Source organism: Berghia stephanieae, chromosome 1 (assembly GCF_034508935.2).
Source record: "Berghia stephanieae isolate SIO BIC M18660-M18661 chromosome 1, UCSD_Bste_1.3, whole genome shotgun sequence".
Lineage (NCBI taxonomy): Eukaryota > Metazoa > Mollusca > Gastropoda > Nudibranchia > Aeolidiidae > Berghia > Berghia stephanieae.
This window is the reverse complement of record NC_088360.1, coordinates 13438982-13464023: the sequence shown is the minus strand read 5'-3', so window position 1 is coordinate 13464023 and position 25042 is coordinate 13438982. Positions and strand designations below refer to the sequence as shown.

The window sequence follows — 25042 nt, the reverse complement described above, 5'->3', positions numbered from 1 at the left end:
TCCCTGGGAATGGCCAGAAGAGCCATGGAAGAGTTCATTTAGATTTTGCGGGACCATTTTTATGTCAGGTGTTCCTTATTGTGACAGAAGCTCATTCAAAATGGGTTAAAGTCAAAATAATGAACAAATCTCTCACTATTCTTGAGTTTGGTAACCTGTTTCCTACCGCGGGCTTACCTGAATTTATAATGTCGGACAATGGACCAACTTTCATGTATCAATCTGACTATAAACGTTACAGGTTGTGTGTTGATATCTTTAATTTGGCCGGCAGATGTTGTATTTTACCTAAACGCATTGCATCAATAGTACACATCAGTTCCCCTTATCACCCATCATCAAACGGATTGGCAGCAGCTTCTAATGGCGTTACACTACTATATTATGTATGGCGCGAACCCGCCCGGAAGCTTCGTCACAACGCAACGCTCGGCTAGATACTCGGGCTCGGGCTCTTTGTGACAAGGCGTACATGTGGGACAGGACGGATTGGCAGAACATTGTGTACAAACGTTTAAGTTTAAGCGAAAAATTATAAATATTAAAGGCGGTTTTGTTAGAGAACGAGTTTGTAAATATGTTCTTTAATATAGATGCACATCACATTCTGCCACATGGTTATCGCCCTGCAGAATTACTGTTTGGAAGAAACATTAGAACGCATGTTGATTTATTACTTCCGAATTACACGCTTATGTTTGTAAAAAGCAAGCTGCTCAGAAGAATCAGCATGATAAGCATGATGTAGATAGGGACATTGCAATAAGTGGTTTTTGTTCGTAACTTTAGTTTGTATAGAAACATTTTTTAATGGTTACCGGGTGTAGTGCTTGAGTGCACCAGTCATTTGTCTTTCAAAGTTAGAACAGCTACACGTGATATTGTGCGTAGATACCAGGACCAGATATTGAAGGGTTAGCAACTGATCTACCAGTTATTGTCAGTGAAGGAATCTTTGCAACACAAGGATAAAGGCCCACTCCTAGAGCAGATAAAAATAAGAATGTTGAGAACAAGATACAAATTTATTCTCACTCTCAGCAAGACATTGCTAAGGAGAAAATTATAATGGATTCGGGCTAAGAATCTGGCCAGATTGGTGGAAGAAAGGATATGGAGCCAACAGACCCTACGCAGTTATCAAACAGGTAGGCTCGTGGTAGATATGTAAAGCCGCCTCAAAGATTTGGTCACTAAAGAATGATGTAATTATCATTAACCATTATTGTTTTTATTTTAATTCGAGTATGTTAATCTGCTCATCGTGGTTTAGTTATTAAATATTGATTAATTCAGTGATTGGAGTAAAGTCCGTTTCATCTCAAAGGTTGATGCAAGGAATGTAATGAATGGGAAATAACTGCGTAATTATGATATGTGAAGTGATGACAGAGTTATGTCCCATGTATTGTTATCTTGTCTTGAAGAGTGAAAGCCCTAGTTTATTTTCAAAATACTCCCAAGCGGGATATAGTTTAGGAGAATTAAGGCAATTAAGGTAATATAGAATAGGAGAATTAAGGCAACTCCTTCCCTCCGCTGCCTGTGGGGGACCATTGGGCAGGGTCAAGTACCCGCTGAGCCTTCCTATCATGAATTGGTATGTGGAGTCTTGGCAGCAGGGGATGGATGGGCACGGAAGGCAGCTGAAATGCATAGTACTGGTTCACATTTTCACGACGTTGAGCAGAAAATTCTACTATGAAGGCACAGTGGCCAGGCCTTGTAAATGCACTGCGAGCTCAGAAAACAACTGCAAACTACTGAGCAGCACCATGCCAAGAAACCAAATTGAAAAGCCGAACAAGAAAAAGTCATCGTCATCGATCCACTGATAGCCCCCTCCCCCTCTCTCAGGTCTGATGGGGATGAGCTGAACTCCCTGCTTTCTGCAACCTATGCTGATGAAAGCAACACATCAGGAAAAGGTGCGAGGACGGGAATGACAGGTACGTAGAAAGAAGCTTAAAGTTCGACATAAGTTGAAAATAGCGACATGTAATGTAAGAACTACATCAACAGGAAAACTGCAAACTATACTCGAGGAGTGACAAAATTACAAGATCAATATCATTGGTGTCTGTGAACATCAAAGGGGAGGAAAAGAACATTTTACTACAAAAAATTCCCAAATAGAAAATAATCCATATGATGATAATAATACAAGTCTATGCGCCAACATCAACTGCTTTGGGTGAGGTTCTATTTAACACTACAAGTACAAGGTGCTTTCGACGAATGTGGTAAAACAGATATTGAAATAATCATGGATTACTTTAACACGAAGACAGGCTCCAAAAAAAAAAGAAAGCTCATAAACTGGAATCGTTAGTAAACATGGCCTATGAGAATGCAATGAATAAGTTGGAAAAACTTGTAGACTTTTCAATGGAAAATGAGCTGACTATAACAAACACAATGTTCCAAACCATAAAAGACACCCTTACACATAGACATCTCTGGATGGAAAGACAAAAAAAAAAAAATTAAAATTATACACAAAAAAAACCCAAACATTTCATTCTGGCTAATAAGAGGTGGAAAACATCGGTTAGGGGTCTACACACATTACCAAGGGCAGACTGCAATACTGATCATGCACTACTCATGGCTGACATCAATTTACGAATAAAACTTATTAAAACACCGCCGCGTCCAGTAAGATATGATTTGTCCCTCATGCTTTTCAACATCGACGACAAATTAGAAACGAAAAAAAAACAAAAAACGAAGAAGCATGGATAAGCAATGCAACTCTGGATACCATAGAAAACAGAAAAGAGGAAAGCAAAAATTTAGTCAAAAAGAGTACAGAGATGAAAAAAAAAAAAAAAACTTAAAAGAGGGAAAAAACAGTCTATTTTTTGTATTTGTTTCTAAGGGCTTTACGGCGCTTGCAACACATTTAGTTTATATCAGCGCCAGTAAAAAGGAAGAAAAATGGGATAGTAAAAAGTTCTAGAATTACAATTAAAGCACCCACGAGTAAGACAAAGGGGAACTGGGAACAAATAGGGATTCCAAGAGCACCCCATCAATGTACTTAGTTTGAGATCACCTAAAAGTCTCATCCGGACACGGGCACAAAATCCAACAAAGAGGAATACACTCAAATGCTTATATTATACATTCAAAATAACAAATATAATAATACATAACAGAGAGATGATTTACAAGGAAGAAAATATCATCTCCCAAAACAACAACTATGCATCTGACTTGTTTCCCTCCCACTCAGGGCCAGGACAAAACCAAGTAATCTCATTCCAAGACAAAGACAGAATGCATGTTGGAAAACAGATATTAGGGGATAGAAGACACAGTATGTACCTCCCTGCCCACTATGGGAGGTCAGGAACCTCACCCAGTAAAAACAGTCTCTCGAGGAAGAACTTTTTAACCTCGAAAGAGCAATGAGATCCAAAAACACAAAAACAATGGTATCATCAGGAAATCAGTAGGGTGACAAAAAAGTTCTTCCCACGCCTATCAACGATTAAAGGTAAAAATGGTGAAACCCTGAATGAACCTAAAAAGAATGGCTGCGTGTGCCAGATTGGCAGATTGTTGTATTGAAATATACAATAGCAAGGACAGAACTATGACAAATGACACAGAATGATGAGAAACTTCCACCACTAAAAAGTGAAATAGAATGGACAATTAATCAGATCCAAACAGGAAAAGCGATGGGAAATGATGAAATATGCGAGGAGGTATTGGAATATATCACGCACTTTGCAATAGGATATGGCAAAAAGAGAAGTGGCCTCCATCCAGAATGGACAAAGGCCGTTTTTGTCCCAATACCGTAAAAGGAGACATACAAGAATGTACAAATTATCGAACAATTACACGCATCAGCCATCAGTAAAATTTTACTTAAAATCATGAAACAACTCGAAATTAAGCTTGATGAAGAAATTCGTCAATCTCAGACAGGCTCTCTACCAAATAGAGGCACACGAGATCAAATTTTCAACATTTGTGCCCTGATAGAAAAATGTAGAGAAGACACAAACCTACACATGTGTTTTGTTGACTACACTTAAGCCTTTGATTATATGAAAAACTCAAAATCGATTGATACTTTAAAAGAAATTAATGAACTGCCATTACAAAAAATTGTAAACATGATCTCGCATTTATAACTCAATCAGTCTGCTTCTGTTCGTATTGAAAGAATGTCCGCATGGTTTCTAGTCAAAAGGGGAGTGATGCAAGGCTGCATCCTGTTTCCTCTTTTCAGCCTTTACACTAAGGTAGAGTTACTGTGCTTATTTTTTGTCAATTTTAAAGCATTTTTAACTCTAAAGCGCAGTGCTCTAGTCTATGGAATGAATCAACTAAACTATTTTATTTGATAGAGGACTTACCATCAGTTTGATTTGTGTCAATTTGACTATATTTTGGTTACCGGATCCCAGTGATGAAGAACAAGTGAAAAAATAAGACCAGGTGAAAACAATAGAAAAAGAGATTGCAAGGCAATACTGCAGTGTTCTAAACAGTTTTTTTTTTTTCCAAATTTATATTGATTAAAAATTAAAGTCAGTCCGAGGTTTGAGAGTTTTTGATATTAGGGATTTTATGGCGCCAGTGATGCTTCTGGGCCAGTATGATGAAAGGGAAAAGTCTTGTTTGTTTTTAAGGGTTTTACGGCACTTGCTACACATTTAAAGTCATATCAGCGCCAATAAAAAGGAAGAAAATGGGATCGTCAAAAGCTCTAGAATTACAATTAAAGCACATGAGAAAAAGTAAGACACAACAAAGGGAAATGGTTCAAATAGGGAACAGATGTAGACTCCCAAGACCACACTATAATTGTGGAACCTCCCGATAACGACATGCCACGGGACCGAGTTTTTATGTCGTTATCCGGAGGTGTCGTTATTTAGAGGTTTCAAAGATGGCGGACAAAGTGGGCGTGGTAAGGCCCGCGGGACCAGTTTTTAATTACATTGACAAAACAAATAAAACATTGTAGTGTATTCCTCTTGGAGGGTATAATTGTGCGTGTGTCTGGATGAGACTTTTAGGTGATCTGAACTGAGTACACTGAAAGTGTGCTCCTGGAATCTACATCTGTTCCCTATTTAAACCATTCCCCTTTGTCTTACTTTTTCTTATGTTATTTCAATTGTAAATCTAGAATGTTTTTTACTATCCAATTTTCTTCCTTTTTACTGGTGCTGATATGACATAGATGTGTCACAAGTGCTATAAAACCCTTTAAAACAAACAAAAACAGGTAATTCGGACGCTGCAAGTTAGATAAAATTCTTCCTCCTCCTCCCACAAAAACAGAACTACTACTACTACTACTATTACTATCACCACATAATATTACATTTTCCAAGATTTTGTGTTTACTTGCTTACACTTACATTTTTACCTTGGTTTTTGTTAATGCACATCAGCTAAGATTCGTCAAAAAAAAAAAAGCTGCGTTCTCATTGGTTTCAAAAGCTGCGGTATCATTGGTTCAAGCAGGAATCGTTTTAATAAACTTTGAGTACTCATACTCGATATTTTTAGTATCAGATATCTACGAAAACTGCCGAAAATCGCCAAAATGATGTCGTTATTCGGAGGTTTTATCAAAAAGTGCGTCGTTATTTGGTTTTCTTTACTGATCTTAAATAGAAAAAAAATCGGGACCACGGGCCAATGTCGTTATCAGGAGGTTGTCGCTATTCGGAGGTGTCGTAATCGGGAGGTTCCACTGTACTTAAGTTACTTAGTTTGAGATCACCAAAACGTCTCATCCTGACACAAGGACAGGTCCCCTCTAAGAGGAATGCACTTAAATATTTACAAATCAAATATGTAGAACAAAAGCAATACTGCGCATAACACAGAGATGATTTACAAGACAAAAGACATCAGCTCCCAAAATTCTAACTATACATTTGACTATTTCCCTCCCAGTCGAAGACTTGGCCAGGGTCAGACAAAACTAAGTAATCCCATTCCAAGACAAAGACAGAAAGCAACTCGGAAAACACAGATCAAAGACCCCACCCGTGGGGGGAAGTCGATCTACAGTTAAAATTACTAAAGAAAAAGACAAATGGGACTAATTCAAATAGGTGTCAGAGCATCCAACAACAATCCAACTATTTTGATACCTAAATGTCCCATCCTGACACAAGCAAAGGATCTCAATATGAAGGATGTACTCAAACGTTATTCAAAACTATAACTACAGTAGGACATAACAGAGATTATTTACAAGGAAAAAAAAAAGGAACTATTCATTTGACTGATGTTTTTTGTTTTTAAGCGTTTTACGGCGCTTGCAACACACTTAGGTTATATCAGCGCCAGTAAAAAGGAAGAAAATGGTATAGTAAAAAGTTCTAGAATTACAATTAAAGCACCCAAGAAAAAGTAAGACAAAGGGGAACTGAGAACAAATAGGGATCAGATGTAGATTCCAAAAGCATACCACCAATGTACTTAGTTTGAAATCACCTACAAGTCTCATCCAGACACAAGCACAAAATCCAACAAAGAGGAACACACTCAAATGCATTATACATTCAAAATAAAAATAATAATACATAACAGAGAGATGATTTACAAGGAAAAAAAATATCATCTCCCAAAACAATAACTATGCATTTGGACTGTTTCCCTCCCAGCTAGGATCCCGCCAGTGCTAGGACAAAACCAAGAAATCTCATTCCAAGACAAAGACAGAAAGCATGTTGGATAACAGATAAAGGGGGATAGAAGACACAGTGTGTACCTCCCTGCCCACTATGGGAGTCATTTGACTGCCTTCCTCTGAGCTCAGGACCCCTGCCAGGTCAAGGAAATTAAAAATAAACGAACCCCGAGCAAGGACAAACAGCAACATGGAAAGAGAAAACATATAGGAAGATGAAAGCCGCAGCACAAATGACCTCTCGTTTTTGACAAGATGAGGGTCATTTTTAATTGATCGATATCTGAAGGATGGGTCTTTTGGCTTTGACCAAAATTTCTAAAATGTGTTTTACAGAGTCCAGCAGTGTAGACTGATGAAGGATCCATCCACTCAGTCAGAGGTGGCCTTGTTCCCCCGCCCTAAGAGGAATTTCATCACCACCACTGGCAATCCTGTTGCAAATCAATTTCAACTCCATCTGATTTCTGATTCATAACTTTAAAAAATCGAAGAAAAAGTTAAATGGGTCACAATATATGTAATTTATTCACAGAAAAGTATCCCGTTACATGAAACATTCATCACTCTTCTCAATAATTTTTTTAACCTCCCTAACCCAGATACCCCTGACCTATGGCTCTCTTGGTTAAAAATGTAGGGCCCAAGCAAATTAAGTATTTTAGATCACTTGTGTCAACCTTGTTGCTAAAATTAATGATTTACTATTGGGCCCAATTTTCACACGTTCAGTCAAATAATAACTCTTGATTAACCGTTATTAGAGGTCCTTGCACCATATAAACTTGGCTTTAAATATCTTTCAACACCACCAGATATATAAAAAGGCTGGAAAAGGAATAACAAGACAAAAAATCTTTTAAAAATATTTCTTATACTTATAGGACCTACAAAATATCTCTTCGTCTATCTGGAATGTAGTTATGTATTTATTTCTTTATTGTTGACTGAAGAAGGCTTTGAGGTTAGGGTTCCGTGTTTGGTATTTTGTTCTATTTTGAAGCTGTTATATTAATTTTTGTCTATTACTATTACTCTTTACAGTCCACAGCTTCTAGGAGCCTAGTATCACTAGGGAGGTCAAAGGACTCCACCCAGGGAGTTTGTAAACTTAATACAGGCAGAGCTGTTAATGGCCAGTGGATTTTTGGTTGTATTTGGCAGGAAACCATGAAGTTTTCTTCACTCCTGTACAAGACAGAATAGCAGAAACCCAGCTAGTGCTCGTTGAATAAAGCTTAATTCACAGCATTTGCTTCAAAAACTACTCAACACCAGAAGAGATTGGATACCATCACTTAACCGTCAACCATGCAGAAAATATTATTGATCCTGAATCGAGTGTGTGCATAAACCTGATTGAAATCACATAGTGGGTCATTCGTCAATCCCTTCCCAGTAACCAGTGGCGGTTCTAGCCTATTTACAGTGGTTGGGCAAAGAGGATTCGGTCATATATATATATATATATATATATATATATATATATATATATATATATATATATATATATATATATATATATATATATATATATATATATATATATATATATATATATATATATATATATATATGATATATATTTTTTATTTTTTATTTTTTTGTTTTTTTTTAATAAAATTTTTTTTTGATTTTTTTTTTCGCCTTTAAACAAAAAATATTTCAACCACCAATAATCACATTCACAATGAAATGACAATACCAGTAGATTTTAATTCTTCCAAACGTAATCAAAAATGAATCACGAAAGAGAATACAACTAAAAAATAAAGCGACGAGACATAATGCGACAACACCTTGACAATACAAGTCCATTTCCTTCACTCGAAAAATTAAAGAGATGCTTTAATCCCTCAACGGCGATATTAATATTGCTTTTACATATTTCTGGTTTTCAGTAGTACGTAGTAACCTTAAAGTTTTCATGGAGAAGCAACAACAGCGATATGACTCGAGTTTCATTCAGAGCTCAAATTGCATAATTTTTACTGCTGTCTTGGTGGTCAGAATGATTGTGCCGGTGGTGGTAGTGGTTGGAATAGTGGTAGCGGTGGTGGTGGTGGTGGAGGAGGAGGAGGAAGACGAGGCGGTGAGGGGTAATTATGGTAGTGGTTTTGGTGGTGCTGTTGGTTAGAATGATAGTTGTGGAGACGATGACGGAAATTGTATGGTGATGTTGATATTGTTTTTATTTCTATTGTTGTACTTGTTAATATTGTTGTTGTTGTTGTTAATGATGATGATGATGATGATGATGATGATGATGATGATTATGATGACAACGACGATGTCGTCGACAATGATGGTTGCCATACGATATTACAAAATTTATTCAATCTTAGGCTTTCGCCAATTAATCATACAATTTGATGACCACATACATGAAAGTGGAAAATAATGGCAAATGGGACCAAACAATAAACTGATACCATTAATAACCACCAAAAAAAAATACAATAGTAATACCACCAATACGTACAATAATAATAACAATGATAATAATAATAATAATAATAATAATAATAATAATAATAATAATAACAATAACAATAATAATAATAATAATAATAATAATAATAATAATAATAATAATAATAATATAAATAATAATAATAATAATAATAATAATAATAATAATAATAATAATAATAATAATAATATTACCATCATCATTACTACTACCACCACCGCTACCACTATACCACCATCACCATCATTATTACGTTTCCAATTATTTTTTCTCGTTTTTTAAAATTTGATATCTATCAAAACAGACGAAAATTCCGGTGATTTTTTTAAAGGGTAGTTAAAATATCTACGATTTTATTAGCCCTGAAAACTACGATTTTTATTTTCCTATCTAAAGTAGGCAGGTCTGCTATGACAAGTATCAGTATCAGTTCCATAGTCAAAATAAGACAAACAAAAACAACGTTTATTTAATATTAGGCTTTCGCCAATACTTCATACAATATAATTAAGACAAAATAATGTTACCAATCTCTCCTCATGTATTCGTTTGACTATCGTCACAATAATTACCGTGTTATCTTTGCTCCTTACCCAACCAATCCCTTGCTTCCCGCCTCTTCATCGCGAACCATCTTATGTATGTATTAGCTTCAGGACGGGCAAGTACGGAATCTGCCCACCCTTCCGTATTTCCTCTATAACTTAGAATTCAACTATCTCCTTACTCAGAAGAGTATTTCTCGTATACTAATTCAATTGTTGAGAAAACCAAAATGGTGGTTGTATTTTATATTTATTTAGTCGTGACTTCTGAATAAAAGTGTTTTGTTTTATTAGAGGGAATACAATAGAAAATTACATTGTTTTGCAAAAATATTTAGTCTGGCAATAAAAATACAGCGGTAATTACTTTAAGAATAATAAAAAAAAAAGAATTAACAAATTAATTTGTTAAAAAACAAAACAAAAAACAACAACAACAACAAACAAATAAGAAAACAATTTAAATAAATGAGTTTTGAGAAACACTTAAGAAAACGAGGGGAAAAAAAAAGAAATAATTTAAATGGATAAACAAATATATTAAAACAACACAAACTAATACTAAATTGATATAATATTAGTAAATTAATAAATTTAATTCAATACTGGAACCTTCCCAGCACAAGTAAGGCAATAAATAAGAAAAAGTTCGTTTGCCAAAATCTCTATTTAGTGTACACTGGTTAATAAGGTGGGCTCATTTGAATTAGCCCGACCTAGTACTAGAGAGGCCAGACAGCAAAATCACCGTCAGGCGACGTGACGATGAGATGACGATGTGGGCGGAGTGGAGTGGAGTGGTTGGGGGGGGGGGGGGTGATAAAAAGAACAGGAGCGTATCCTGGTTTATGTATTACGGGATGCATGGTGATTCGCAATCTATCAAAAATACACACAAATTGATTTCAGTACAAAGTATCAATTTTAAGTAGTAACTTTTGAAATTATCTAATTTAGATTTGATTATTTCGGACCTGGTAATACAGCATATAACTTGAAAAAACAGGCTGGTATTTGCCCACCCTGCCCATTATTACCAGCCGTCCCTCCCAGTAACTTAGAAAGGAAAAGTCAATTTGCTAGCAACAAAAAAAATAAATACTAAGACTCGTCAAAAATATCCTTTCTTGAGGCTATAAACCAGGTCATTAATGAAAGGTAGGCAAACATCACATATAATTTAATTTAAGTTATGTACAATAATCAAGGATGGGACTAACGGGAATTTTGCGAGGTGTACTACTCTGCCTGTACAATTTAACAAATACAATGTCACAATTATGATTATTAGAGTAATGCAACAGATTGGTTATTCGCATCTGCAAAATCCCCACTGGAGAATATTATTTAAAATATTTTAGACACTTAACTGTAACTTGGCATCTTGTCCTAATTATAAAATATATATTTGCTTTATCAAGAACTACGGCAAAAAGATGGCCTCACAAATTTTGCTACATAAAACAATTGAAACTTGTTTTAATTTGAATGGCTTAATTCAAGGTGAGCAGTCACATCTATATTTACTGATTGTAATGTAATTGACAGATGCATTTAGAATGTCTCCCAAGAATTGAGTCAAACAGGCTTAATGTTATATAATTTTAACTGACAAAACTAAAATAAACATATTTTATACAAATGGTATCTACAATATGATGACGTGGTTTGGTCTCAACGATAACCAAATTTTCTACTGGGAAAATATTGATGTATTGAACAGTGCAATGTCTTAAATTGACAACTAAGAATTACAACAAGTTGTCCGAGGTCTGATGAGACCTTTCAAAGACATGAGCCTAAGACAAAGCAAAGATCTTGCAAGTAGAGCAGGAGCTATTTCATATATGCTGAATCAAAATAGCTAGACTGTGGCTGCTTTACTGAGGAGTTTATAAAATAAATTTCAAACAGTAATGAATACATTAATACAAAATCATAAATTATTCAAGGCATACATAAACTAGAAGAATCTTCTGAACCATAATAACGCATGTCATCTCCTCTATAAACATTTGCTGGGTCTTTAAATGGGATTTTATTGGCCCGATCCCTGCTTGCCCTTTCAAACTCTAGGTCTTGTGCTATTCGTTGCTCTATTTCCTGGGAAATTTTGCTTGTTGAAGGAATTTCAGCAGCACCTGAAGGGGTTTCAGTTTCCATATTTTCTTCATCAGGACTATCATTCTCTTTTGTGTCGTGCCATGGAATTGTAAATCTTGTCACTCTCACTTCAGATGCAAGGATGTTTCTGGTCAGCTGAAAACAAAGATGTATAAAATTTTGATTGGTGAAAAATTTATGTAAAAGAATATGTCATCTTTTTTCCAATTTAAATGACAAATCATTTGGGAAAAGTCCCAACAAGCATGATCAGTGTAACACCAACTTGAGGGGAACCAGCAGCCAAAAATTGAGTACTGTGATATTGTGTTAATTAGGCCACTTTTCTTGAAAAAGATTAGTGCATCCAAAAACTTTTTTTCCTGTCAAAAATCTTATTAGTGAAAACATTACTACATATTGTTAGATTTTGAAAAATGAAAGTTTTTGGGCGCACTAATCTTTTAAAATAAAAGTGACCCAAGTAACCCCATATCATGGTAATTGATCAAAACCAATCAGAAATATGAAAGTTTTCTTTTCTTCCAGCTAGGAAACTAGATACCAACGTTAATAAATACGATTCACCTCAGATCAGATGAAAACTCTTAAAAACCCTGGTTTTTTCCCCTCCTGTTTGACACTACTCAAGCCACCTCACATTCATAACCACATCTCGGCTGCAACGAAGAAACCGAAACTGTGACGGGTATGCCAAGTGGAGACAAGACTGGCATGAAATTTTTTTTCCTAATTTGGCAGTTTGATCTGGGTAGTCTGTCTGATTAAGAATAGTGGTGTAGCGAAGTAAAACATGGGAACTGTCATAAATGGAATTCATGATCATGAACTTACCTTGTCATACTGAAGCTCAGAGGGCGGGTTCTCCTTCAGCTCTGGATCGTCATACTCATTGTTAACATAGTAACCAACACGGATAAATTCCTTTCCCTTGTAGGAACACGTCAGTAAAACCACTGTTACACCCAAAACATCATCATCTGGAATTTTTTTCACATCTGGAGGTTCAGCCTAAAGGAATGAAAAAAGAATTTTAGCTTTTGGTGAAGTGGCATAGTACTGGTAACTGATAGCTTGTTTTGTTTTGTGTTTTAACACACTGCTTTCGGTAAGTTTTCTTTTGGTTTGTTTTGAAGGGTTTAACGGCGCTTGCAACGCTTTAGGCTCATTTCAGCACCAGTACAAAGAAAGAAAAAGATAATAATATAGATTTGCATCCAATAATAGACGTAGAAGAAGAGTTAAAATAGAAAACAAATGTATATTCCAAAAGCAAACTATCAATGTGCTTTGTTTGAAATCACCTAAAAGTCTCATCCAGACACAAACACAGGACCCCACCAAGAGGAACACACTCAAATGCTAACAAAACATGACATTCAAGACAAATAAAAAATTACAGTACATAACAGAACGATTTTTTACAAGGGACAAAAATATCTCTCAAAACAAATACTATACATTTGACTGTTTCCCTCTCAGCCAAGGACAGGACAAAACCAAGTAATCTCATTCCAAGCCAAAAACAGAGTTTGTTTTTTATGTTTAAGGGTGTTATAGTGTTTGCGACACATTTAGGTCATATATGGTCCAGTAAAAAGGGAGAAAATGGGATTGTACTAAGTTCTAGAATTACAATTAAAGTAAGTACCCAAGAAAAAGGAAGACAAAGGGGAATTGGTACAAATAGGGAACAGGTATAGATTCTAAGAGCATACTATCAGTGTGCTTAGTTTGAGATCACCTAAATGTCTCATCCTGACAAAAGCACAGGTCCCCACTGAGAGGAACACACTCATATGTTTACAAATCATATATATGTAAAACAAAAATAATACAGTACATTACAGAGAGATGATTTACAAGACAAAAAATATCATCTCCAAAACTCTAAAAATACATTTGACTGTTTCCCTCCCAGCCAGAGCCCGGTTCAAACCAAGTAATCTCATTCTAAGACAAAGACAAAAAGCATGTTGAAAAACAGATAGAGGGATAGACAATGCAGTAAGTGCCTCCTTCCCTACTATGGGAGGTCAGAAACCCCACCCAGAGTCAGTGAGTAAGTTGAAAAACAGATGTAGGAGATAGTAGACACAGCAAGCAACTTCCTGCCCACAATGGAAGATCAAAAGACCCCACCCAGACCACTGCCCTGCGACACTTTCAGGTCATTTCATTTCAGCACCAGTAAATAGGAAGATAATAGATTTAAAAGAAAAAGTAGGACAAAGACAACTGAATCAAATAGGGAACAGAGGTAGATACAAGAGCAACCTATCAATGTCTTATTTTGAAATCAAATAAAAGTACTATCCAGACACAAGTGCAGGATGCAAACTAATGAATACACTCAAATGCTTACAAAATAACATTTCAAAACAAAAGAAAACTATAATATAGTCCATAACAGTAATTTTAACAAGAGAAGTGATTTATAATGGAAACAAATATCATCATCTAAAACAACAATATACAACTGACCGATTTCCTATCAGCTAAGGACCCCAGCGAGAACCAGACCAGGACAAAAAATAAAGTAATCCCATTCCAAGACAAGGAGAGAGAGCAACCTTGTAAAGGAGAACATATAGGGATATAGAATTCACAGTAAGAGTGACCCCTCTGCCCACCCTGAGGTCAAAAGAACCCATAACTGAGAGTATGGCATCATCGTATGATTTAACAGTGCTGATATGAAGGTAACAGAAGGTAGACTTTTTTCTTCAATTTACCCTTTATTATAAAGACCTTATAAACAATGCTCCATGGAAAGACGAGAAAACGAGGCATTCCATTTGTCTCAATAAATCATTGAAATAGCATATAATACCTAGACACATATGACAGCAAGATCCCCTTAAGAAAAATTGTATCAGGCGACCTTTCCGCTAAACTCAAATTTGTTTTTCAAAAGCTCTCAGTACTATATTATTAACTTTTACTATTTGCATGCTCAACATGATGACATAAACATACTAAGATGATTTAATTGTCACTTATAAAACCTTCTTTCAAAATACACACATTAATCCTTTCCTCAGAACTTTTTTTTGTTTGTTTGTTTGTTGCTTTAGGTCTCTTCCAACACAATTGAGGTTATATGAGAGACCGCTGAAACAAAAAAACAAGCAATCTAACAAAAATAGTACAAATGTAAATCAAAATCATAACCTAAAGATATCATAAGCTAAATTATAAATAACCAAGAACAAACAGGCAGAGGATTTACAGGAAAAAAAATATCCCTGTCAAAAATACAATCACAAACCAAAGAAGCAGGATAGACTAGTAAAGAGAAGAAGAAACGACATCACTATCGGATCGTACACCCATGCGAACATCATAGGTATATGATTCAAGGGTGATGCTCCCATCCAACCACCCGCTCCTCAGAACTTGAACAAGAAACATGGGACAAATCACTGTGTAATGACATAATGGTCTTAGAAAGATGACAGTGCGTCACAATCATGACAAAGAGCTTACATTCATATATGTTAGGAACTATGATAACTGTTCAATGCGCCCTGTGTGGTGCACATAATTTAATACAGTGCAACGTCTGGATAACAAAACCCATAAATAATGACAACCAATGGATAGCGACATTGACATCTGGTCCCAATGTTTATTTTGATATATGTTATTAGTTAAAGTCAAGTATAGCAACATACATTTTTAGTAAAACCCCTGTTTAGTGAAATCGTATAACAATAATCGACAGTTGATACCGATGCTTGATACCTGGCCATCATCATCTCGAACCCTTAACCATTAAAACAAAAAAAGCCTTTTCCCCCTCCCAATGCTTTGTTACAAACACATGTTTACTACACTAAGTAGAATCAGCGCTCGTTCTTATGGAACGACAGAAAAAGAAGTTTATCAGTGGATGAAACTCTCAAGAGTCCATTAACCTTCCATGTTATCTACATGTCTGAGGTCAGTGGAGGTAAACTGATATCAGGCTGTGCCGTGTCCATTGGGGGCAATTATGGACATTTATGGCCTTATAATAACAGCCCCTTTCACTTAATTATTTTCATTTGAAAAATCAGTTGTTTTTCTAAACATCAGTCAAAAGTTGATATTATTGTGGTGAATACCTAGTTGGCTTGTTGCTTTTGTTTTTAACATTGCAAGATATGGATCTACTAATTTTAAGTGCTCTTAAAAAATTCAGTATTCAAAATTCATCAGCAGTATCACATGGATTTTAATTAAAATCAAAACTAGATGTGTGCATCTGTGTTCTTGTGAGGTATCATATTGGCACTTGATTTTCTTAAATTATTCTAAGCTTCGTTAAATGGCGTTTGAACACTATTTACGATCATGTTTGTTTTTTGTTTTTAAGAGTTTTACGGTGCTTGCAACACATTTAGGTCATATCAGCGCCATCAGTAAAAAGAAAGAAAACGGGATAGTAAAAAGTTCTAGAATTACAATTAAAGCACCCAAGAAAAAGTAAGACATAGGGGAACTGGGAACAAATAGGGATCAGATGAAGATTCCAAGAGCACACCACCCATGTACATAGTTTGAGATCACCTATAAGTCTCATCCGGACATAAGCACAAAATCCAACAAAGAGGAATACACTCAAATGCTAAAATCATACATTCAAAATAACAAATATAATAATACATAACAGAGAGATGATTTACAAGGAAAAAAATATCATCTCCCAAAACAATAACTATGCATTTGACTGTTTCCCTCCCAGCCGGGACTCCAGCCAGGGCCAGGACAAAACCAAGTAATCTCATTCCAAGACAAAGACAGAAAGCATGTTGGAAAACCGATATAAGGGGATAGAAGACACAGTATGTACCCCTGCCCACTATAGGAGGTCAGGAACCCCACTCAGGCACTCAAGAAAAAGTAAGACAAAGGGAAATATAGTTTAAAAAGGAAACTGATGTAGATTCCAAGAGCACACCATCAGTGTACTTAGTTTGAGATCAACTAAATGCCTCAACCCGACACACGCACATGTCCCTACTAAGAGGAACACACTCAAATCATTACAAATATATAATATGTAAACAAAAATAATACAATGCAGAGAGATAAATTACAAGACAAAAAATACCATCTCCCAAAACTTTAACTATACATTTGACTGTTTCCCTCCCAGTCAGGGTATCTGGCCAGAGCCAGGACGAAACAAAGTAATCTCAGATAGAAAGTATTTTGGAAAACAGATATAGGGGGATAGAAGACACAATAAGTGCGTCCCTGCCCACTATGGAAGGTCAGAAACCCCACCCAATTGTTTAAGATCAAAACAATGACAATACACATTGAAAAGTGAAAGCATGACTGGTATAAGCTTAGTAAACATGAAAAATACTACACATATTCTAACGTTGGGATGTTCTTCTCTTAGGCATGGTCTGCGCATCGCACTGTTATGTATTCAAAGTCTCACCATGCCTCTTTTTTCCGCATCTTGAAAATCCCCGGATAACACCATTATTTTCGCTCCTAGGCAATGTGGATACCCAGGGGGGGTCGCACTGTGTACTAAAATTTTGAAATTAAAATATACTGACTCCAGTCATTATGACCCCTAAAGGACTCACCTCAAACATGAATCTGTGCTTGCCTCCTGGTACAGGTCCCACCAGTATTGTGTCAAGGACCTGATCATGGTCCATACTCTCTGCGGATCCCACATAAATGATCTTCCACTCTAAATCTAAATTCAGCAAATGAATAAACAAAAAAGAATGAACATTCAATTCTGCATATCTTTTAAATAACAGGTTTTAAAAAAAGGGTGGGCGGGTGGGGGGAAATCACTCCCTCACACAATATTTTTTAAAACGAGGGACACCTACATTGGCAAATATGAAAAGAGATTGCTAAAAGCCTTATGATCCCTTCCTGAACTTTAAAAAGACTGTCCAGCCATTTCACAATCAGACAGACATATGACAGTTTATTGGTCGGTAAGTTAAGTCTTTTCATTGAACAGCTAATAAAACTACAGTCCACTCAGGATAATCGTAACACCTTGGGATCAACAAAAATGTTGCGATTAAATAATAATAATGCTGAAAACTTATATAGCGCTATAACGCCAAGACACCAGACTCTAAGAGCTTAAATTACAAATTACTTTGGCTGAAACATACTCATTCATATACACAAGCATACACAAACACACAATACACAACACAAACAGACCTATCTTGCTTCTCATACCATCTACTAAAGTTGAAACAGATATGTTTTAAGCGAACATTTAAAAATAGACAAAGATTCTTTTTCATGACTGCTCTGTACCAAACAGAGGGTCCGAAATGAGAAAAGGATCTCATTCAAGTATTTTTCCGTATTCGAGGGACAACTAGTTGGTGGAATCACTGGCCGAGTGTAAGGGACGGGGTTTTGAATATCTTTCAATTAGTTCCGAAGGGTAGGAAGGGGCAGTACCTTCAAGAGAACGATATCCTAAAACACAAACTTTGAATTTAGTCCTTTTCTCAACAGGCAGCCAATGCAGGTCATGAAGCAGAGGTCTGGCAGAATCGCACCTACGCTTCATGAATACTAGTCTGGCAGTGCTGTTTTGGACAATCTGAAGACATCTCAGATTATATTGCGAAATGCCAAACAACAGAGCATTACAATAATCCAATTTCGATAGTACGAGGGACACAACCAGGTGTTTGGTCACATCCTCAGATATGTACCGTCCAATGGAAGCAATCTTTTTTAGTTGGAAAAGAGATCTAACCAATTATTAACTGATGATCCATGACAGTCCAAGTCTAAGAATGTGCCAAGGTTTTTCACTTTATCACAATTTGAATGGAGGCATTCCCACTTCAAATCTGTTTCACTTTTCAACTTCCTGTTCCCAACATACAGCACATCCATCTTATCATCATTCAGTTTCAGTCAGTTCTCATTCATCCATTTCTTAACATTTTGGATACAATTCTTACTATCGGCTGATACTTCTTGTAAATTTCTCGTATTGGAAACGCAGTACAATTACGTATCATCAGCGTATTGATGGTACGACAGACTGAAACTTCTGATGATTTTAGACAGAGGGCCAACGTATCGAACAAAAAGAACGGGTCCAAGTACTGAACCTTGGGGAACCCCACAATCAAGAATGATTTCCTCAGATCTATATTCATCCACTGTAATAATCTGTTTACGATTAAACAATTATGACCTCAACCAATCAAGCGCTGCACCAGACATGCCATAAGTAATTTTAAGACGTTTGAGGAGAAGATTTTGAACAATAATATCAAAAGCAGACGACAGGTCAAGCAGATTCAGCAAAGGACATGAACCATTGTCTATAACAAAGAGGAAATCATTAACAACTCTAACAAGTGCAGTTTCCGTCGAATGATGTTGCCTATTTTCTTCAAGACAATAATTTTTAAGATGAGACAGTAATTGTTTCAAAACAAGCTTTTCTAAGATTTTAGAGAGAAAAGGAAGATTAGAGACAGGGCGATAGTTTTTTAAGTTCTCTTTATCTTGATCAGGTTTCATCAAAAGGGGTTTTACATGAGCAACTTTGTAAATGTCTGGTACAGCACCTGACTGCAATGAATTATTAACAATGCATGTAAATGGTGTTAAAATTACATCAATGCACTTTTTTAGAATTGCAGTATTGATGGGGTCTAAATCGCAACTTTTAGTTGGAGACGACAAAATGCAGTCACGTAAGTCAGCTTCAGTGATCTTTGAAAAATTTGTCAATGAATCACCATGACACTTGTCAAATATTGTTTGGATCGATTCAGATGAGAGTTCTTTCCTGATGGTATCCGTTTTTTCTTTAAAATATTGACCAAAGCGAGTTGGTAGATCTGATCGTTCAATTAAAGATGGGAGAGCTGCTTGTGTCTGTTGTCCCAGCAGTTCCTTGGTCAAGGCAAAGAATTGTCTCGAACGCCGGACGTTTTTCAGGCTGTCTTCATAGAATTTCTTTTTGGCCCTAAAATTAACGGCTTCGCAGACATAGTCTTTAAAAGATAGAAATTTGTACAGTGGAACCTCCCGATTACGACACCTCCGAATAGTGACAACCTCCTCATAACGACATTGACCCCTGGTCCCGATTTCTTTTCTATTTAAGATCAGTAAAAAAACCTTCCAAATAACGACGCACTTTTTGATAAAACCTCAGAATAACGACATCATTTTGGCGATTTTCGGCAGTTTTCGTAGATATCTGATACTAAAATACCAAGTACGAGTTTATGAACCAATGAGAACGCAGCTTTTGAAACCATTGAGAATGCAGCTTTTACCACCATTAGGTCCAATGAGAATGCGAGTTTCGCCAACCAATGAGAGCGAGTTTACCGACCAATGAGTATGGCCATTGGCGGATACTTAAGCCCGGATAAACTGCAGAGGGAAAATGGTACTGTTGTAGCGTGGTTAATAAAAACTGGTCCCGCGGGCCTTACCACGCCCACTTTGTCCGCCATCTTGGAAACCTCTAAATAACGACGCCTCCGGATAACGACATAAAAACTCGGTCCCGTGGCATGTCGTTATCAGGGGGTTCCACTGTATATCAAAATTTCAGTGACAGCACGCGATTTAACATCTCAGCACGCGATTTAACATCTTAACTTTTTAATAAAATCAAATTCAGGGTTGTATACTGCATCCATGTCATGAAATTCGTTCGAGCAAAATCCTTACTTTTTGAAATAAATGGTGGTCACTACCGGAAATGCAACAATTTCGGGTCACGAAGTCCGTCAGTAAATAACAAAGGCAAATTCAAATAGGAGATGATTTTTCAGCCTAAACTAACATAACTTTTCTTCTGCTTAGGCTTATCTGCTGATTTTCACAATTTTTGTATCATTGGAATCGTATATTCCGAATATTCGTATAGACTTAGTAGAATAAATTGAATAAAACGCATGACTAAGATCCACGATGAATGAAAATACAAATTGAAAGAAATGCTAGCAAGAGGAGCTTACGGAAGGCCTCCCGCAACGTATTTTTACTGAACTGACCAGCCGGTAGTCATTTTATATTTATTATCTAAAGATATACCCGGACTCGAGTCTGCTGAGTCTGAGTGTGGCGAGAGAATGTGAATGAGCAATTTCCAAGGACTCATTTTTCACTCCCACTCTGGGCAGCAGTCCTTGGAAAAGCCCTTTGTCTCTTTTTTCTTCACGTCAGCACAATCTAGAGTCAAATAACTATTTTTTTAAGATTTTAGAATTAAGTTGGTGGGAATCTCACTTACCTTCGGGCAGATCTTCCAGACATTCGAAAGTGATTTCGAATTGGAAAGGTTTTAGGAAGGAACTTGGATTGTCGAGAACTGTCACATCACATATATTTACAAGGGCCATTGTGTTTTTATTTTAATGTGACCAAGATATCTTGATCCTCTGTTTGATCCCTTGTTGTATTCTTGTTACTATATTCTTCTGATCTATTTAGCCTTCTCAGTTCGTGAACGCGCCAATGGCTGGTTGCACTGTGTGAGAGACACCGATTTTCATTGGTTGTTCTTTTCTATCAACACTTTCTATTGGCAGAAATCTAAGAGGTCCAGCAGACCGTAAAGTCGATAAGTTGATCGGAACTTTAGACATTGTGGTGCCATTTGCCATTGCCAAACCCCCAATAAACTTCCGTTGTTGTGTGTCATCAGTCATCATTGCATGTCAGTCAGTCAGTAGTCTTCGGCTGTGGTGAAAAAGTAAAAGTACCTTTCTCTTTGAACTGGAAATCATCCAGTAAATAAAAATAGTAAGTGAGCATTTAAATATTGTGAATATGATCCCTCGCACAAGCATTGATGAAGCCAACAAACACTTACAACAATTGTATCGTCACGTCGAAGATTTGGAAAGCACGGTTCACAGTCAACGGGAGACTCTGCTGGCGAAAGACAGATTACTCCAACAAAGGTTAAGTGATATTTCCTCCAGCAAGGACCAAGAAATCGAATCTCTTAATGAAAAGTTACATGCATCTGAAAGAACTGTTTCCATTCTTCAAGAAGAATTGGAAAGAAAAAATCAGCAGATAAATTCTCTTCAACATAATCTTTCAAGAGTGAAACGAGTTCTGAATTTTAAAGATGATATTAAAGACCTTTTGAAAACCATTGAAGATGCGGAAGAGAGTCTGTGTCTTGATGAAGGTGATACAGATGGCTTGCTTCATTTTTATCAAATGGATGTGAATGGAGCTACAAAGAAAATAAAGAAAAAACGTTACGTACGCAACGGGCACCAGATGACTACTCTTGAAAATGGGACACAGAGTGATGTTGACATTCCTCAAACTCAGAATCAAAGCACAAGAGGAAAGGAATTTTATTTATAGTGTGCTACGACTTAAGGATAATGATCTCGCCTAGAAACGTTTTCCAAGTGCAAAGTTTCTCCTTTTGATCAGTCCCATCCGTTCTAGCTCAACCATATTCTTCAGAGAGCCGACAGTATTTTTGCTCTATTTTACGAATTACGGTGTATGCTATAATTTATGGTTTAGAACATATACAATTTATAAAGAGCCCCATCTCAAATCCTGTTTACCTTGTTTTGTCAAAAGAATCTCCTTTTATTATATATCTTTTGCTCTAATACTAAAGGTAAAAGCAAAACTGTTATAAAATATGCTTTTCTTTATTATTTATTATTATTATTATTATTATTATTATTATTATTATTATTATTATTATTGTGATACGGATAATTATGTTGTTATTATTATTATTATTTATTCATTAATGATCCGTTACACATTGATCATACTTTTCTCCGATTTTCAAATTTTGGCTATCAAATTGCTTCTGTAAAAGGGAAATACTCAAATGAAAAATTTGGTTCAACGAGACAATGGCTTATATTTCAAATGTATTAATGTATTGTGGTTGGATTTGTGGATGATTGCAAGTTTGGTTTAAGTTTACTGTTGTGGCAAAATTTATTTGTAAAGTGCATATTTAATAATCTATACTATTTTGTGATCATCGATATTTGATTTTTTTTTTTTTGGGTGTTGTTGGGTTTGTTTGTTGTTTTTTTTCATTTAACATGACCATTGGTTTAGACTTTAGGTATTATAAGAAAAGCCAAAATATTGAATAATGTTTGGAAAGTCATACTACTTTGTAAATCATGTATTCATTGTTGCACACTCTTGTGATCCCCACAACAACCATTTAATTTTACGTAGTGTTTTTATGCACCTCCATTGACGGTGTATCTTAACGGATCGTTTTTATACACCTCCATCATGCATGGCGCATCCCACCCAAATTCATCAGCGATATTGTGTTTCTGTATTTGGATATGGCGAAAGTTATATTGTGACATCTGTAGGATGTTTTTGTTAATACATTTATAAAAGATTAATGATAATTTTAAAAATCGAAATATGAAACCAGAAAATAGAAGTAGAAGTTGCATTAAAGGTAATATAATGTTTTAGAAAGACCTTATTAAATTTGATTAACAGTCGGGTGGCTCCGTAGCGCAGTGGACAAGCTGTCAGACTCTAAACTTGAAAGTACAGGGTTCGATCCCCATTGTAGACATTCTTTTTTTTTTTAATTACTTTATTTTTGTTTGCTTTTTTTCTTTCTTTTTTCAAAAACTTTTTATCATGTTTTTAAGAAACTTCGATTTTAATTTTCTAAAATTATTTATTTATTTGAGATCAGTATTTGTGTGCCATGTTTCTTTTTACTTTTGGTTTTTTAAATTATTGTTATTATTCTTTAATTTATTATCATTGTATAAACGTACATCAGTAATCACTAAGCAGTGTGCTATACTACAATCCAAACTATTTAAACCTCATGGACGTATGCAGCAACATTTTCATTAATTTATCATCACCGCTTGCGGAGGTGCATAAAACGCCACCTAATTTTATGACTTTTTGTTAGATGAACTTCTTTACCATTCCTATTTGGTTTCAATAATTTATTATCACTGTGATACATTATTTGTGCAATAGTAAAAGTTACATTTACATTCTAGTCCAGTGTCAACACTCCTTTACTAAATTCTTGTGAAAATATATTTTCAGCAATTTATTCTTTTTTACCGTTGATTGAGATTTGATTTATAATTTATTCTTTAAATTGTTGGAACGTCTCTGTTAATAGTTTTGTAATTTAAAAGGGTAGGTACAGACCATGCCACCTTTAAGCACAGTCAGCTGGAGGTGGTTTAGGTGTGCTTAATGCCAAAGCGTGCTCGAGTTCAAAGTAGACATTATTCAAACATTTCCATGAAAGAAAATTTCATGAGTCATTTCCTTTTGTTAGTTAGTCATGATCGCACAACACCAAGTGGTATTGCTGCATTATTTATCAGTACCCGTCGGAGTGGGGCTTGTTTCTGTTTTGTTTTTAACTTATTTTTATTTTCATAATTTATCACAGTAAAAATTGTGTTAAAAATTCAATTTGAAAAAAAGAGGGAGTAATTTGTCACTGGGAGAATGTTGGTGTTGGGGAGGGTCTGTCTAATTATGGTGAACAGTATTCAGTATTTGACCTTTACTTACAATGAGAAACAATGCTCAGTTACACAACTGCTGTAATTACCTCGAATTTGGTTTGAGATGTTAGTCAGTTGTTTCCATAAAAACACCCCTTGCACCCCTTCCTGCAAGGAAATTCGGTAGGGTTTGGTGAAACCATTCAAGGGGCAAAAAGTTAATCCACCGGTCCATGAAAAGAAGTGGATACAATAACAATTAACAATCAGAATCAAATACTGTCTTCCAATGAAGCTTGCCTGAAGCCGAAATTACAGTGTTTAAAGGCGTGAAGTTTATACAGCAAAAATTCAGTACAAGTCAATTAGCATGTTTGAGTCTGAAACCTGCTTAATGACAGCATGCTTAAGAGATGATGAAAGAGAATAATAATCGTGTAACTAAGAAATGTCTTATTTCTCTTTTTTAAAATTTATTTGTATTTATTCATATACTTTGGGGGGTTTTTTTTAGAAAGATAGTGCACATTGAAGATTGTGTGCAAAAGCAAAGCAACAGTTGTGGGGATGACGAGAAAAATGTCTGAAGAGGTCGATTGGAATGAAGATAGCTAATGGTGTAACCATTTTTTTTTTTATTGCCTGGGCTTGTTCATTATTTATATTTGCTCTGCAGTACATATTTTTATTTTAAAATTTTGCTATTTATCTTTTTATGTTGTTATTCGATATT

At 35.8% G+C, this 25042-nt stretch overlaps 2 protein-coding genes across 2 annotated transcripts; one reads left to right on the top strand and one right to left on the bottom strand.

The window, feature by feature from the left end:
- Positions 1-9413: 9413 nt before the first annotated feature.
- Positions 9414-21311, bottom strand: LOC144968464 (histone chaperone asf1b-B-like). Its single transcript, XM_078906865.1, has 4 exons — positions 21087-21311; positions 17410-17525; positions 12653-12829; positions 9414-11953 (listed from the first exon to the last, which is right to left on the bottom strand). The coding sequence occupies exons 1-4, from the start codon at positions 21193-21195 to the stop codon at positions 11642-11644; spliced, it is 714 nt and encodes a 237-aa protein (XP_078762991.1). The 5' UTR covers positions 21196-21311; the 3' UTR covers positions 9414-11641.
- Positions 21312-21505: 194 nt separating this feature from the next.
- Positions 21506-22317, top strand: LOC144968477 (uncharacterized). Its single transcript, XM_078906890.1, has one exon. It carries the CDS (start codon positions 21626-21628, stop codon positions 22178-22180), a length of 555 nt encoding a protein of 184 aa, XP_078763016.1. The 5' UTR covers positions 21506-21625; the 3' UTR covers positions 22181-22317.
- Positions 22318-25042: the final 2725 nt, after the last annotated feature.